Below are 17,735 nucleotides of genomic sequence, written 5' to 3' on the forward strand. Positions count from 1 at the left end.
TTTTGTTTATTATTATTATTATTGAGAGGTTATAAGCTACGGTTTTTACAGGCTATGTATATCCGGTCCACATATATTATCCAACAAGTTGTCAGGCTTTGGCTTCCCAGTCCTAAATTAGATACTCTGAATTCGGCAACCTTTGAACGTGGAACTTTGGTTGCTTCTTTTCATCATTGCAGGAGTTGGTCGGCCAGCCGGTCAGGAAAAACCTGCAGTTGCATAATATAATAATATTGCATGGTTTGAAGATCTCCAGCTTTTGTTCTTCTCTCTTCTCTTCATCAGTATTCGGTTCCGATCAACTTTTAGGACCCTTTGGGGGTGGGCAGTTGCCGAATCCACTCTCAATTGAGTGGCCCCTCACGTGCACAAGAATCTGACATGATGTTCGGAGATGAAATCATTTCATTGTTTTCTTTTGGGGATACTTTTTACTTTCCATTAAGATTGTGATGTTGCACTGCAGAGTTTTATAGCAACGTAGATATTCGCCAGATCATCTATTTTGGAGTTGGATATCTCTCATTTACCCCAAAAAATTATATACTTATATATTATTTTTTAATACAATATATAACATGTGCGTGGTTGAAGAACAGCCTCACTTTTTGAGATAGATGATACAGCAGCTATCTATGATAGTGCCATATTCTTTACACGACAAAGAATTCTAATTATATTTGTATAAGATGATTATGTGGTCCCGTGCTTGGATTGGATTAACACTTGTATCCTGAAAGATGACATGCTTCTTGGGACCACAATTTTCTAAAGTACCGATGCTATACGGGAAATTTGAGGTCCATAAAATCATCGTCTAAGTCATGGTGATGATAAGGAAGTGATGGACGTGCAAAGATTACGTGAGTGAAATGTGCACCAAATATATGCATAGCCATAAACGAGGCAATATTTGTGATGGTGGGAAGCTTGAAGCCTTGAACGCACGAGGAAGGAATCAGGGAGAACAGATATTTTGGTGTGTGTGTATATATATATATATATATATATATATATATATATATAGTTGTAGAGATGGTCGGACGATTTTTGTATGTAGATGGAAAGAGTTGAACATTTTGGTTTTGCTTTCAATTGGTGATTGTTATGGTCAACAGATGTTGGCGTCGTGTTATACACATAATCCGGCTTCACTTTCACTGCCTTATATTTCCTTATGAAACGCACCACATACGAGTAGGAAACTATGAATGATGATGGAGAGGAGTACTCTTCTTAGATATTGTGATGAATGTAATATCTAAAAATTACACTATTTGTGTGCACTATTTATTTAAAAAATAAAGATTCGATATGTAACAACTATTCATTTTAAAAGTAAACAAAAATATTCAATATGTTTGCCAAATAAAATCAACCATAAACAATTAATATTTTCCTTTTAGAAAATACTATACTTGGCATGCTTTGAATTCTGTCATGCTTAGTTGCTCGGACAATATAAACCTGATGCATATGCACGTCCACTAAAATGGTCTACAAGACCAATTGGATCTAATTCCGACAAACCAATAGGCGGACATGATTTGTTTGTATATACAGGGAATCAAGGAGGTAAATTTAGCATGGGAAGCAGGTGGAGACCGAGACTAATAGACAAAGCTTGGGAATTAACGATATGTCAGATCTGAGAAAATTTCTTTAGTTTATACTCGTCCAATATGTTTTCTACTTCCATTTCGTGCGCACAACTTCGATCTACACCTTGGGCATAGAATGAGGCTTTAGAAGCGATGATGCTCAATCATTTTAATTCATTTAACTTATTTTAATCTATTGCAAATTGAGTTAGATTTTTTGTTTAAAAAAATAATCAAATTTGATTGTGGATTTTTTGCCTGTTTAATAGACAAACCGTCTTCAAATTGATAAATTTTTTATCTATTATATATCCAATTCAATCTGTATCTTATTTAATCCGACTGGATTGTCATTCGTACTTTTGTGAGAATGTGAGATAAGAGTTCTAATGAATCCACCTTTGTTCAACTAAGCAATCAGATCATACACGAGACTTCCACAGCCTAATTCATTAGCCTTCTATGGTAGGCAGAGATTGATCTCATGCTGGAGGGATAAACGGTGGTGGTCTTGATCAAAGGTATTATTCAGTATCAATTTCTAATTATATCAAAAAATCATCAATTTTCAATAGTACAAATGTTCTGTGCGTAGGTACAATAAGTCTAGATATCTACCTACTAAAGTGGTGATGCAGCATGCAAGTTGATGCACGAACCAATCATAAGCAGGCACATCTAAGACATAAGGGTCCGGGCATAGAGAATCCAGAGGCAACTTCCACAAAAGATTGGTCGACTCAAGTTATGAGCACTATCCTAGTAAATAATTTTAAAAAAAAATTATTTTACCATATTCATTAAATAAAAATCAAAGCTAAGAAAATTTTGACTAATTTGGAATCACGACCCTTTTATCTTTAAAGTGTTCCACATGGATCCTTTGAGTCAACATATGGATGAATGTGATCTCATCATTTATCTTTATTAATAAAATTATATTATTTATCAATTATATGATAATTTAAATTTTTTAATTAAAATATCTTTGATATCAATTGATTGGAAACTTCAAATTTTAGCTACTACAATTCAAGTTGGAGGAGCTAGCATCTACTGCCCATAAGACTGATCTACATCATTTTTTTCGTATGTACCATCTATAACAAAGTCAGTAGCTTCCTTATACTCAATAATGAGCTAGATCATAAGTGATTTTTAATGACCAGCTCGACTAGATTAGACCTCATCGTGAGTGAATAGAAAATTGAAAACATAAATTGCTGTTTCAACAAAAATACTTGGTTAGGCCATTTCCCTTCATTTTTTCAACGAGAGAGAAGGCTTAGATGGTATAGAGCCAGAAGCAGCTTCATAAATTAATCTAATCCATGGCAGTCCTCTCTCTACCCTCATCCATGCCATCTTTCATCTCCTTTGCTCATCCTCCCTTCTCCTTGATGGCCTCAATGCCTACAATTACCACCCTCTCGATTCCCTCTCCATCCCTCCCTCCCTCCCCATCGAATCTTTCTCGATCTCCATCATCGCTAAAACATCATTGCTCCTCCCATTATAGGTTAACAGCACCTCCACTTGGCTATCATGTATGAATGAGGTGGTGGAGACTATGACCTTGATCCACCTTACCGCTCTCCACTTAGATGCTTCTAGCCACCATCTTGGCAAAGCAAGAGGTTAAAGTGGTGATTGAGGAGGCAAAGTGCATCAAGTTAGAGGATGGTAACAATGATCCTCAAAAAGGATGGCTAGACCATCACCATTGATATTGTTGTGCTAGTCCTAGAGCATTGGTCCAATCACTCCCCCTGATCTCCTTTCTCTTTAACTTCTCTATCCAATCACCATCGACGAATCATGTTCAAGAAGACATGGTTAGCCTTTAGGATGATGGTGGCATGCTTAATTCCTAGTCATGCCCCCCTTAATTATACCCCTTAATTATATCCATAATATGACCATTTCCTATGACCCATCGAATGTTAGATAAAATCATCGGGGCATATGAACATACCTCTTTCTAAATAAAGAAACTATTGCAAGTGGGAAGAGGTATGGAGAATGCTATCCAAGATCTATACTTAGCTCTCATTTAGGAACTCCATAGATTTTTTGGCTCAAGAAAAAATTTCATTGCATGCTTGGTGTCATCACATCGTGCCTTATTACTAGAGATTAAATTCTCAATCCACTATCTTGAATATGCATACGGACCTTCTCCCAAGCTATAATGGAACTCCAAAGGAAGTTATGAAACATCTCCCCTAGTTTCAAAAGAGAAACTTTAGGTAAAATAGTACTGGCCACGAGGTAAATCGAGATAGAAGATAGTATTGATTTTACTAATATAATATGGTCCATCATAGAAAGGGACTTCGATTTCCAACCATCTAGTCTCCCTCGAACAATATTCTCCAACTCAATGCCATTCTCTCGTCAACCTTCTATTCCTAATTAGGATGTCCAGATATTTTCACATATTATCCTGTTTAGACACTCATAGAACCTCCTTTATGGTATTTGTCAATTAGGGTTGATCTTTGGGCTAAACCAGACTACCAAATTTTGTTGATTGACTCACTACCCTAACATTGAATAATAATCCTCAACAAATCTTAGTGATTATCGAGGCATTTCCCTTGGATGCTCAGGCAAGAAGGAGATAATCGTAGGCAAAGAATAAATGTGATATTACTTGGCCCATTAGAGTTGGTTGATAAGCCACTAGCTCTTGATCTAAGTAGCTCATCTGAGAGCTTTAGATAAGACATCAATATAAATAATAAGAAGATAAGGTCAAAGAAGATAACCTTGGCAAAATCCAATAGATGATTGAAAAAAATCATTGGGTATGCCTTTAATAAGAACAGCCAAAGAAGGCCTCTATGTGCAATCAAGAATCCACTTGGTCTACGTCCTATGAAAATCAAGCTCTTCCATAGCATAAATCAGGAAGTTCCAACTCATACAACCATATGCTCGCACCATATCTAATTTAATGGCCATAAAATTGTATCAGCAAGGTGCTCACTAAAGGTCATGCATAAATTCCTATGTCACTAAAACATTATTGGAGATACTCCACCTTTCAATAAAAGCCTCCTACTTTGGGTTGATCAAACTTGGTAATATTGGATTCAGTTGATTCACGATGATTTTTGCAGTGATTTTATAAATAGTGGTTCAAAGGCTCATAAGCCAAAAATGACTAGGCTCAAGAGCATCATATTTTTTTGGAATCAAAGTAATTAATGCCTTCTACTCTGTAAGTATAACCATTAAGTTGAAAAATTACAATCAATATCTTAGAAAAGATAGTGGGGGAGACCTTCCCTCTTTATTCACTCGACTAATTAAGAAGTAATTTTCAACCTCAGAAATCTAACGCTTTAGTAATGGAAAAGAATATGGTAAGACTTTGTATATATCAGCAATCTATTTGTATTTAAAGAAAAGAAAAATCTTCCTTTAAATCTATCTATATTATTCATTACATAATTACTATAAAATTTTTAGAAGCCTAATATTGTTCCACTGCCTCCTAATATAGAAGAATTTGGTAATTATATAATATTGAAAACTTTATTATTCTCTCAAATCTCGCCGAATGTACATATTTTTAATAATATTATCTTATATTTATAATATATATTATTATTTTAATATTTTAAAATATAATATATATATTTTAATTTAATCTAATTTTAATTTTTAATTATATTTTTTTAAATTATAGTCAAGGTTTCAATCAAATTCGGACATGATTTGATTGATATTTGAGTGGGATTAAGTCAAACCAATTATAGGTTTTTCTTTTTTTGGTTGAATCAAATTCGGATTTGGATACTAAAATTTGTTCGACTTCATCGAGTTTAGCCGGCCAGCCACTCGGCTTGGTCTGACTGCTTCCTGATGGAGAGTGGGGACCGCCACCCAAACAGTTCATTCGTTCTTGGATTCGCTGTCTTCTTCCGAGCAGGAGGGATCTTTTACTCGGTCTCAGCCGCCGTATCAACGGAGGGGCCATTCCTCCGGTTCATTCCCTTCTTCCCTCCCTGAATTCTTTTATTCTATTTATTTACTTCCTTTCCGCTCTTCCTCTAGGGTTTTGACCCCCCAAATCTTCATCCGGATCGAGGAAATTTACGCGTCCGCAAAGAATTGCGGGTTTCTCCCTCCAAATCGTCGGAAAAAGTTGTCTTTGGCCTTTCTTAGTTGGAATCCATCTGGTCCCGGCCCGAGGTATTGTTTCGCCTCCTTTTGCGGCCTGGTTTTTCGATTTCCAGCGCTGAATCCCTCCTGGGTGTTGAAAAGATTAGATTTTAATTGGGATTTCGCCTTTTTCTCCTCTCGTGAAGACCTTTCTTGGCTGGCTCTGGAGCCTGGTTTCGTCCAAGAAAGGCTTCAGATTTTCTGAAGCCACCAACGTTTGGACTCTGCCACCCCATGTAATTGAGGTTATTTCTGTCAAATTTTCTCATTGAAACGCTAAAAATAGGATCTTTGTGGGGTGTGGGGGGGTTTGACAGCGGTATTTGGATCCACTTTGAGTGAGAGCTTTTGGTTGGATCGAGTAGTCTCCAATGGCGGAAGCATTAGAAAAGAATAGCTGGCAGGAGATGTTGAGACGAATATTGCCCCCCGGGACCCCTATCCCGGAGGCGCCAGCCAATCTTGACTACTCGATGGCCATCGAATACGACGGCCCGCCGGTGTCCTGTGAGCTCCCGAGGGTTGATCCAGTTGATCTGAGCTCCTCGACTTTCCCGACAGCCGAGCCGGTCGGAGACTCCCATAGGTCCCTGAACGGCTCGGTGCTGCCCGTGGTTGATCCTATACCTTTGCCCATCTCTCGGATTGCGCACTGCACTGATTCGCACTCTCGAAGCCCCCAAGCTTCAGGGAGCTCAGAGTCCGTGGTTTCTGTCTTGCAGAACCAGGAGTTCTCCGATGATGGTTCGCAGTCGGAGTCTCCGGGCTCCACTCATAGTGTTCCAATTGGACAGCCCAAGCAGTTGGTAAACGAGGCAAAGAGAGTTTCTGTGGTCACATTCGAGAATGTTGAGAAGTCAGAAAGCAAGGAGCTTGACGAGGAGGTGTCTGCTTCTGCTCAGTATGTCGGGGTGTCCAGAAAGGAGAAGAGAAAAAGGGTGTGCTATAGATGTGGGAAGCGGAAGTGGGAGAGCAAGGAGTCTTGTCTGGTTTGTGATGCAAGGTATTGCAGCTATTGTGTGCTCAGAGCGATGGGATCAATGCCAGAAGGGCGCAAGTGTGTTGGCTGCATAGGCCAGCCGATTGATGAGTCGAAGCGGTCGAAATTAGGGAAGGGTTCGAGGACGTTGTCACGGTTGCTAAGTCCCCTGGAAGTCAGCCAAATCTTGAGAGCTGAGAAGGAATGTCCTGCGAATCAGCTCCGGCCGGAGCAGCTTATTGTGAACGGATGTCCACTTCGGCCAGAGGAGATGGCAGAGCTCCTTAGTTGCCCATTACCTCCTCAGAAATTGAAGCCGGGGAGATATTGGTACGACAAGGAATCAGGCCTTTGGGGAAAGGTAAGTGCAACAAAAATCTGATCTCTTTTCCTTTGTTGGAGCCTCAGAGACCTTGTCCTTTCGCTGCTTAAGAATTGCTGATCTATGGCCTTCTCTTTCTTCGTTTGACAGGAGGGAGAAAAACCAGATAGAATCATCAGTTCAAACTTAAATTTCACGGGAAAGCTTCAATCCCATGCAAGCAACGGGAATACCGAAGTGTATATGAATGGCAGGGAAATTACAAAAGTTGAGTTGAGGGTGCTGAAGGTAAGTATTGGATGCTATTCTTTAGTTTGTCTTCTCTGCCAAAATTCTTGTTTGTATTTGTTTCTGCATTACTTAGTTTTCCTTTTTTCTTGCTTCTTTGGAAAGATCATGAAAGACATGGACATCTGCACTAGTAATATCTTTTCTTTTCAATAATCAGCAGTCGGCACTATAAACTCACTATGAAAAAATAAAATGAAAGATTTAGATGTCATTACGGAAGTTTTCTACATATTTGAATGGAATTAAGGATGCATGCTTAAGTTTCTATTTAAATCATAATTAATTGAATGAATGGACTGAGGCAGCAAATGACCGAAAGGTACAAAAATGTGGTCGCTCTCCTGATGCAAATGCAGTACAAAAGTGAATTTCTATTATTTATAGCAACATACCGGTGCTTGGTTTCTTCTGTCAATACATTCTCTTAATCATTCATATAATCATATATGGTGTGGTTGCATCATCTGCTGTAATTTTCAGTCTGCTCAATTTCAAGAAATGCATGCTCTGTTTGCAGGTTGCAAATGTGCAGTGCCCGCGTGATACACACTTCTGGGTCTATGATGATGGCCGTTATGAGGAGGAAGGCCAAAATAACATCAAAGGAAAAATTTGGGAATCGGTATGTACTTCAACCAAAGATTATTATTTTTTACATAGATGTAATACTGAATCCAATTTATTTTCCTTATTAGTAATAGATCTTTGCAAATTTTCTCTAAGCATCATGCACATCTTCTCTATTAGACAGAAATTAACACGGCTAGCATGTTCCTTGTTTTCGCTGCCTGTCCCTCGTGCAAATGGAACAAGGGACGAGCCCCCCTATTTAGCCAGACCTGTTCCTAACTACTTAGAGCAGAAAAGAATTCAGAAGCTTTTGCTACTTGGACCACCAGGATCTGGGACGAGCACTATATTTAAGCAGGTGAGTTCATGTAATTTTGGTGCAATACTTTGATGGCTAGTAATGAATTGGTAAATTGACTTTCTTAGAACACTAATTTAACGGACTGGTGCAACATAGATATGCTAGATAAACCATGTGTCTTGTAATATGTGGTATTTTGGAACACCGATGCTGGTATAGTTCCTATATTCTGTTTGGATGTGTTTGTGATGACTTATTGCTGTTGTTTTTGTTCTTCGGGATATATTAGTCTCATTTGTAACTTAATGGTGAGCTCGGTCATTTGTGTCCTAAATGGTACTTTATGTTTACTAAACAGCTTTTTATCCATTACATCTTCCAGAATTTTATTCATTGATCAATTCTGCTGACATGGAACATTTCCTTGTACATGCTGACCATCCTCAGGGTTCTTCTATGCAACATCATAAAAGACAAACAAAGCTATTCCTGCTTTCACTTTGAAGGAAAGCTTAATCCTTGTGAACCTCATATAGAGTTCGAATTAGGATTAACTCTACATGGATTTATTATGCTACTAACATTAAATCCAATTCTACATTATTCTTCTACCACCACCACAACCACCAAAACACTCATTCACACATCGGCTTTCCTGCATGATTGTCTCAAAAAACAATACATTAGTTACCTTTTATTCAAGACATGCACACTTTTCTCTTTATTTTTTTTAGTTACCTTTTATTCAAGACATGAAGAATTTTCTCTCCTTTTTTTTTTCTTTTTTTTTTGGTTTTTTTTTTTGCTGTTGGTCTCTTCTGCACCAAATGATCTTGTTTATTACTTCCAGCCAAATCTTCGGTGGAGTTTACTGCATATCAGCAGTGCGTCATTCTAGCAATTGCAATGATCTCTAAGTGGTGCAAGACATCTCTAGAACCTTTTCATTAGTAATATCTCAATTAGGGTCTGTGGTTCTGGTATTAGATATCGTACCGGTACTTGAGCAGCACAATATAGTACCATAATATTATTTTGGCTCTTTTAGTTTTTTTTTTTTTTAAATTTGGAGGATTATTTTAAGATTTATGGATGTTTAAATTATGATTTTGGTGTATTTTGATATTATTTTATAACATAGTAGTCTCGAGACCATTTGATTGCTTAATGGATTCAACTGTAATAATTAAATATAGAAAATGCATATTTTTGATTTTTATAAATATATGTCAATTTGATTTGCATTATAAATATGTACAAATATCTAGTTCCTCATGGAGTGTCTGTACTACTTGTAGACATTGGGATCTTGTTCATAGTTAGGATCTTGGATATGACTTCAACTCATATGCTTTGTCTCCCCGTACCCAAAAATCTGCTTTGGATATTTTTTCATGCTTTTTAGTTGAATTATTAATTATTTATATAAGTAAATATTTAAAATTAGATAATTTACATGGAATGGAAAAATGGTTGAATTACTTCAGAAAATATGACTACATTATCTATGCAGAGCATAATTTTTATATTTTTTTATGTTTTTAAATATTTTAATTGAATTTTAAAATAATAATTTAATATTTAAGTATAGATATTTAAAAATTAATTTTAATTTGGATTAATGTACAACCCTACAAGAGGTACTACATATATATTTTTTTAGTCCATGGGTATGTTTTAAGTTTTGAACGTTATTTTATTTATTGTTATTTTTAACCTGAAAATATATTTTCAATCTAAAAGGTTACATGATCTGTGAAAGTTCATGTTTTTTCTTTAATATGTAGATCATTCCTTAAATCTATAGAACATCATGAAATCATGCCAAAATACAAAATTTTGGCATAATTTCATTTGATCTTATCAAGTTTTTGCTTATTTTAGATATCAAAAAGAAAAAAGAGAGGAATGTGGTGAATAGAGTGGATCGTACCTGATTTGGGTGGGATTTAGCATCAAAATCAGTAAGAAATCTCTTTCCTAAATTTTTAGTCCTAAAATCATTGTTTTTGAGGATGGCCTTCTCCCACTCAATTATTGGCATGTTGAGGGGCCTGAACCAACTTGAACCAAGCAGAACTGGGTGGTTTTGCTTTGTTTTGACTGGTTTGGGCCCTTTTCTAACCTGAACAGCCGAACCTACCAGATACCATCCTGATTCGGTTTGGTATACCCTGAACAAGGTTGTTCGGGTCAGTGAGGCATTACTTGATGTCAGTTATACCACTGACTTACAAACTTTGTGTATTGGCCATAAAAGATCCATTCTATTTTCAGTACCACTTCCATGGCTAGTATGCCTTAAGCATAATGCCTATTTTGAACTGCTATACACCAGGCTTTATCTCAAGTATTTGCATGGAGACTATTATTTTAGGGTGCATTTCAGGGGTCTTATCATTTACAATGTAGTACCCCAATTCATGCATACATTTTCTTGACTACATTGAGAAATATCTAGAGGGCATATGAAAAATGTACAGTTATCATATTGTCAATAAGTTTTGAAACATTGTTGATCTATGCTTTTGTTTCTAGCGACCATTGAGGTCATTTATAAATGGCGTATTTATTTTTTATCTCCTTTTTACATTTCTTTTGAGGTTTGTGTTTTCTCATTGTCAAATAGATGAAATAAATCAGACATAGCTTTCTAATATTTGTACCACACATTATATTACTTAATTGTTATTTCAGATGCATTATGGTTTGCATCATTCTTACTATTTTGAGAAATGTATTTACAATTTATATATATTGGCATTTGTTGAAGTTGGATGCCTGATTGTTTTGTGCTTTAACAGGCCAAGTTTTTGTATGGAGATAAGTTCACTCAAGAAGAACTGGACAATATTAAACTGATGATACAAAGCAATATGTACAAATATTTGAGCATTTTGCTCGAAGGACGAGAGCGTTTTGAGGAAGAGGCTTTGTCCAAGTTGAAAGCAACAAGCTCACAAGATCAACTTCCCATGGAAGGTAAATTCATTCCTTTCTGTCTCTTAGGAATCTAAATATTGAATTTTCTTGATCATGATGCATTTTTTCCCCTGAATGATGCTTAGACAGGCTTGCTTTAGTGGTCAATGAGGTTGTTGTCTTTGTGGCACCAGAAACTGACCGTTAGTGAACACATGCTTCTATATACTCCTACATACCATACTAAGCGATTTATGATATAAGCATATATTTTTTTATCTAAATTATGTACGCATGTAATTCTTATCGATGTTTGGCTATGAGGTACACTACAGTTATGGTGCTCAGAATGTAAATACATTTTTTTTTCTAATGCTGTTTTATCATGATTGATGCCAGCAGAGCCGACTTGCTTGGCTTAAGAAGATGCCTATTTTAAATGTTTGAAATACACAATATATTAACCATCTTATATCTGGATGTACTAGTGAGGGGTGTAAAGTTATTGGCATCATAATCTATTACATATGGCTTGCCAACATTGGCAGGTGTTCTTTGGGAAAAATTGATGACATTACCTATTGCATGTGCTTGAAATCAATGAGCAGTAAGTGAGGACACTATGCTTAATAAATGACTTTCTAGGTTTTTTGACAGACCTCTTGCTCCAAGTTTCCTAGCTAGGAGTTAATGCCCAAACGATGGTTGATGGTAGCTCGCGATCTTGTCGTAAAATTTTTTCTGACTTTAGTGAGGTATATCTTGATCCACAGACCTGACCTCATTTTAGTGGGACAATTTTTGTTGGTTAAGACTTAAGTGTCTTAAGACTATGATGTTGGTGTTTTTTAACTTGTATCTGTAGACATGCTACATAAAAATGAACCTAAAGCTTTCACTGATAAATAATACTTTCTTGGGATAAGTATTAGCTAGGAAAGAAATTCTTTGAATTTCTTTAGTATACAGAATAACCAAATAATCATGTTGATTATTGCACTATCAAAATTCTTGTTTTTTGGACTATATCTCATCGCTTTTAACTATATTACCATTGTGTAACAAGATAATTCTTCTTCTTGCAAAACCTATGGAACTGCATGTTATAACTATTTTTTTTTTTTTTTTGGAGTATCAGGTGAAAACGATGGTAATGCAAGGGGCCCAAATCATTGTATTTACTCCATCAATGGAAAGTTAAAGCAGTTCTCTGATTGGCTTTTAGACATCATAGCAATGGGAGATTTAGATGCTTTTTTCCCTGCTGCAACACGCGAGTATGCTCCGTTGGTTGATGAGATGTGGAACGATCCTGCCATACAGGAGACTTATAAGAGAAGAAATGAACTTCATTTTCTTCCAGAGGTTGCTGAATACTTCCTAAGCCGGGTATTTTTTGATCATCCTTCAAATCTTATATTTTTCCAAGTAATTTGATGGAACACATTCAAACCTACCTATCTGTTAGGTGTTGTGCAATAAAGCAAAGTCTGAACTGGCAATTTTGTGCATCTCATTCTTGAAATTAGTGACAGTATTACAGAATAATATATGGTATATGGTCCTGAGGTTATCTGACAAACTTAGCTTATACTAGGAGTTGACCTTTGAATGAAGCACATTCTCTACCTCAAATGGTGATAACAGTCTTCTAGGAGAATTTCGGAATAAGAGCTTGCTGTTATTCTAAGGTGATCTGGACATATGGCAATATTGACACCAACCATGGAGATTTGATGACCTTAAAGTGATGTCTACCCTTGTAGATAGGATGAGCTTATTGAATAACCCATTCCATTTCTGCATCCATTTTACTCATCTACTTTGACATCGTTGTGAGGGGGTTCTATCTATATTGGATGCTTTCAATGAGCTGGAACTGCGAGAGAGTTTTGAATAATGCATCCTCTTTTTCACGTGATTTACTATTAACAGGGGCAGTTTTGGTAACGATATGATGTAGCCATTTTTTTTCACATGTTCCATATATTATTTGGTTACCCAGTCACTTTCTTTACTTGAACATTCTAACATGCCGGGCAATAAAAAGAATGATATTTTAGCAACAATTTTGGAAAACATTTATTGAGTTTTTCCTAATCAAACACTATTCATTGTCAACTTTTCCTCATACAATAATATAACTCTCTCATTGATCAGCTGAACCAAAAAAATGTCATGATATTTAAGATGTTGATAAGAAAGTTATGCTTTAACTCATACTTTTAGTGTCTTCCACTTTTCACCCATTCTCCTTTATTTCTAGAAACTCTCATTTAACCGTATTTTATCCATCCTCTAGTTTGACTTATTGACAACAAGGTAAATCCTTGGAGGATTCCAGACTTCTGGTTACCTTCATCAATCTTACCAGTCTTAAACTAAAAGATCTTAGGTTTATGTAGGAGGAAGAAAGGGCTTAATCTCTGAGGGAGACAGATTGCATGAGGAAGAAAATTTTAATGACCTGATCCATCGCCTTCAGTTGGATGCTTAGGCATGTAGGGGAAAAATGTGTCATCACCTTCAGTTTTTTTTTTAAAAATAAATAAATAAATAAATTAGCTGTTTCTCAAATGGGGAAGTATTCCAAAAAATATGTGAGGTTTTCAGGAATAGATAGGTGATGCTGATTTGAAAGGTTCAAATACTTTATGTTAATACTTCGCTTGTGATTCTTTTAGAATCCCTCTTATGGTATCACAACCCCGCAACAAAACCGATGCTGAGTAACTATTGTATCAGAGAATCCATTGTATTTTCTTTTTTTCTGATTTTTACACAAATCATTCAAAGACTCATATTTTTGAGGAAAAAACATGTTGCTTGCAGGCAATCGAGGTGTCAAGCAACGAATATGAGCCTTCAGAAAAGGATATATTGTATGCGGAAGGAGTAACCCAAGGGAATGGACTGGCCTTCATTGAATTCTCACTGGATGATCATAGCCCAATGTCAGAACCATACAACGACAATCCTGAAGCTCACTCACAACCATTTACAAAGTAATAGTCTTCTTATCACTGGTAACTCATGTTGTTACAATTAACTACTATACGGAAAGAAGCAAATTTTAATTGTCATTTCATTCTTTATTGTTCTATCAATCAACATTTCACTTATGCAATATCTACTTGTCACCGGCAAAAGAAGCCCAAAAGTATTGTACAGAAGTTATGATGTTACATAAAAGCTAAAGATAAGAGTTTTAAGAAAAGAAAATAAAGGAAAAGTTCCTGGCAATCTAAGTAAAAGTTCATCGCAGTGTGAAGCACAGAAGATCATACCTCATCAACCATACATTGTGTTGAACTTGAGGAAATCCTCTTGCTAACCATTGCTGCAATTCAATGATTTCCTGAAGAGAAATTAGTAAAAACTGTGTTAAAGGTCCTTTTTTTGATCGTAAGATGCATTTTAATCATTTAATAGCACATCATGATAACTAATTTATTCATGGGCAGATGCCCTTAAAGTTGCCAAATTATTTTAACTGAAGTTATTTAACTTTTATTCCTACTAAGATTTCCTATTAAATTTTGGAATCAGAATCTTGACAATGCGAACATGATGATTAAATTCCATTTATTCAAAACTTTTAAAGAAATGGACTTGAGTTAGGAATGCTTTCATTAACCTAAATATCTGCACTGCAACTGTTATATTTTAAAATACCAAGCAGTTCTAAGTGCCTAATCTGCCTCAGTTGAAATGGCCATTTTTTGTCTATGCCAATTTAATAGTATGACTCCAAGTTTGCATTTCTTATATTTCATGTTTCTAATTTCTGGGTAACTCTTAGTTAATTTACCTTGTCAATCAAAATATTTTCTATCTTCTGCTAAATAAATAGCAGACAAATATGTTGTTTGTTCTAGTGTGCATTCTACAATCTTGTTTAAGTGTCACCAAGCACTTGCTTGGATGGTACTACCTCTTGCCCCATGAGCAAGAGAATGGGGGTTTGATTTTGAGCAGCGTCGGTCCTCAATTCGAACCCTGATTGCCCAAGTCATGGTTCTGCTATCTCTAGCTTGGTCTGCCTAGGGGCTTATTCTCTAGCCTAAGTGGGATTGGGAATGGTATTGTCCATATCACATGGTGAACTTGTATTGTGTATCTTCATTCTATAAATTTTGCAGTGTATAAAATGGTATATTTACAGTTACTAGCGCAATATGAGATATAAATCAACCTTTTATAGTAGCAGTTAAATTTGTGCTATGTAAAAATGACAAATATATTTTTACAATCATTTCTTTTTCCTTCTACTATCTTGGAAATTTACAAATATTGTATTGTCAATTTATTGGTTGAATTTGGGAAACTTCATGGATTGCGCTTATATGTATTCTCCAAATAGAGGTGTTTCTTGTTTGAACTTATATTTATATCCTGAGCAACTTGGCATCATCTGACAACTTGTTGCTATCTTATTATTTTTATTTGCTTTCTTGAAAAAGGATTATCAAGACATATTTTATACTATCTAGCAAAGTTTTAAATTTCATGAGATGGGGCTGTCCCACTTTTTCTGTAGAACGAGACACTGCTGTCTCGCTCTGTGTCGATACTTAAGATAGGGGATGTTCCAATATGTCCCCATCAGGATGCTGGGATATTAGCGGGATGGCCCTGTCCCGACATATGGGATAGTGCCCCATCTCAGTGTTCCGTAGGATGTCCCATCGGGATTTGAATCCTTGCCACCTAACTTCATGAAGTTTCATCCACCCATAGTATATATCTTGATTTTTATAATGCAACTTCTAAAACTAGTTGAAAAATGTTAAATCTGAAAGATAATTTCTGGCTGGATTGAACAATGAGAAGGCCATATGCAGTAAATTTAGCTGCTACACTCTACGTAAGTTCCAAAATCGCTTTTGCAAGCTATCATGCAAAAACTCATGATAATTTTGGATATTTGCTTTTTTGTGTCTGTACATAACCATCAAACACTGTCTCAAGTCCCAACTACTTGGAGATGACTTCTTGGATCTCCGTGTTAGCATTCCCATTTAGGGCTGCTTCTGATGTTATTATTAAGCTTTTCCAAATATTCATCAAGCTTTCCAGGTTTTTGTCTCCATGCAAATAAAGAAGCTAAAATGAAAGAAAAAAAAACACTAGAATCCATATATTAGCACTCCTATTTATTACTTTTAAAGAGTGATCACTGTGCATTTCTAGGGAAAAAGGAAAAAATAATGATTCTTGTGCTTGTCTAGTCAAATGGCTTATGGAGTCTGTTAAAGCGTCAATGGTGTCCCATGACAAATGGTATTCAGGCAGCATCCTGGCCTAGACACTGAAAGGCAATTATACATGCATACTTACATGCATTGAAACCTCATTAAATTCTGTTGTTATCTTAGGTCTTCCTTATGGTTGTTATTCTCTCTTGTATTTTTTTAATTAATTAGTATTTTTTTTCCTCCAGATACCAGTTGATTAGGGTGAGTGTCAGGGGGATGAATGAGAGCTGTAAGTGGGTGGAAATGTTTGAGGATGTTCGCGTGGTAATATTCTGTTTGGCTCTCAGCGATTATGACCAGTTAGGGGCCCCAGTGAGTGGTAACAACAAGCCTCTCCAGAATAAGATGATGCAAAGCAAGGAGCTCTTTGAGGCCACAGTCAGGTGTTTTCTTTACTCTCTAAATAGTTTATATATTAGTGCATAATTCATTTGATGATGTATCTTTTTTTGATTTATTTATTAATGAAGGATGAGTTTCTATGGTGGTGGGAACTCTACCTTTGATGGTGGTAAAAAAAAATATACTAGTATAGTTTTTGTTTCATTACAGTTAGAGAACACCGGGAGTCCTCCCACAAGTCACCTGCTGAATTTTGTATTTAGTACTTACTGTATGTAATTTAGATGTTCTGAATTGTAAAGTTGTGAGTAAAGCTGATTCTCTGGAATTTGCACCAGGCAACCATGCTTCCATGACACCCCATTCGTTCTCGTGCTCAACAAGTATGACCTCTTCGAGGAGAAAATAAGCCGCGTGCCACTCTCTGCATGTCCGTGGTTCATGGACTTCTGCCCTGTGAGGACTCACCACAACCAGCAGTCATTGGCCAACCAGGCTTACTACTATGTTGCCATGAAGTTTAAGGACCTCTACTATTCCCTCACCAAGCGAAAGCTATTTGTGTGGCAAGCACAGGCTCAGGAGCGTCCAACGGTGGATGAAGCCTTTAAGTACGTAAGGGAGGTTCTAAGATGGGAGGATGAGAAGGATGAAAACTACTATCTCGACGACTCATTTTACAGTACCACAGAACTGAGCTCCTCACCGTTCATCAGGCAGGAATAATCCTCATTAAACTTTTATAATTTCGGACTGAAATTGAGTTGATTCTCTCATGTAGGATTCCTTCTAAGTGTATATTATAGCTATCATGCAGCTTGTTTGGTTCATTGCATGTATAATTTGATTAAAATTCTGAGGTATTTATTGTTGTGTTAAAAGATTCAGTTTTATGCTTTGCACTGATGTACGATATGACCTCGAGATCATGTGTACTAATCTTCATTTTCAATAAATACAGTATTCTTGTTAA

The 17,735-nt window shown here is 36.3% G+C and overlaps 1 protein-coding gene across 1 annotated transcript; it reads left to right on the top strand.

Moving 5' to 3' along the window:
- The first annotated feature begins 5,549 nt into the window (after window positions 1-5,549).
- LOC105061174 (extra-large guanine nucleotide-binding protein 3) lies at window positions 5,550-17,735 on the top strand. Its single transcript, XM_010945146.4, has 9 exons — window positions 5,550-7,117; window positions 7,229-7,366; window positions 7,887-7,991; window positions 8,121-8,297; window positions 11,045-11,222; window positions 12,301-12,551; window positions 13,995-14,167; window positions 16,606-16,803; window positions 17,101-17,735. The coding sequence occupies exons 1-9, from the start codon at window positions 6,149-6,151 to the stop codon at window positions 17,486-17,488; spliced, it is 2,577 nt and encodes an 858-aa protein (XP_010943448.1). The 5' UTR covers window positions 5,550-6,148; the 3' UTR covers window positions 17,489-17,735.

Source organism: Elaeis guineensis, chromosome 12, assembly GCF_000442705.2.
Source record: "Elaeis guineensis isolate ETL-2024a chromosome 12, EG11, whole genome shotgun sequence".
NCBI classification, from domain to species: domain Eukaryota; kingdom Viridiplantae; phylum Streptophyta; class Magnoliopsida; order Arecales; family Arecaceae; genus Elaeis; species Elaeis guineensis.

What these genes read in the sequence shown, in the direction of transcription:
- LOC105061174 (XM_010945146.4), top strand. Translation starts at nt 6,149, where the DNA reads ATGGCGGAAGCATTAGAAAAGAATAGCTGGCAGGAGATGTTGAGACGA. An exon ending in AATCAGGCCTTTGGGGAAAG is followed by an intron (nt 7,118 to 7,228) that starts GTAAGTGCAACA and finishes TTCGTTTGACAG; the next exon opens with GAGGGAGAAAAACCAGATAG. An exon ending in CGAGCACTATATTTAAGCAG is followed by an intron (nt 8,298 to 11,044) that starts GTGAGTTCATGT and finishes GTGCTTTAACAG; the next exon opens with GCCAAGTTTTTGTATGGAGA.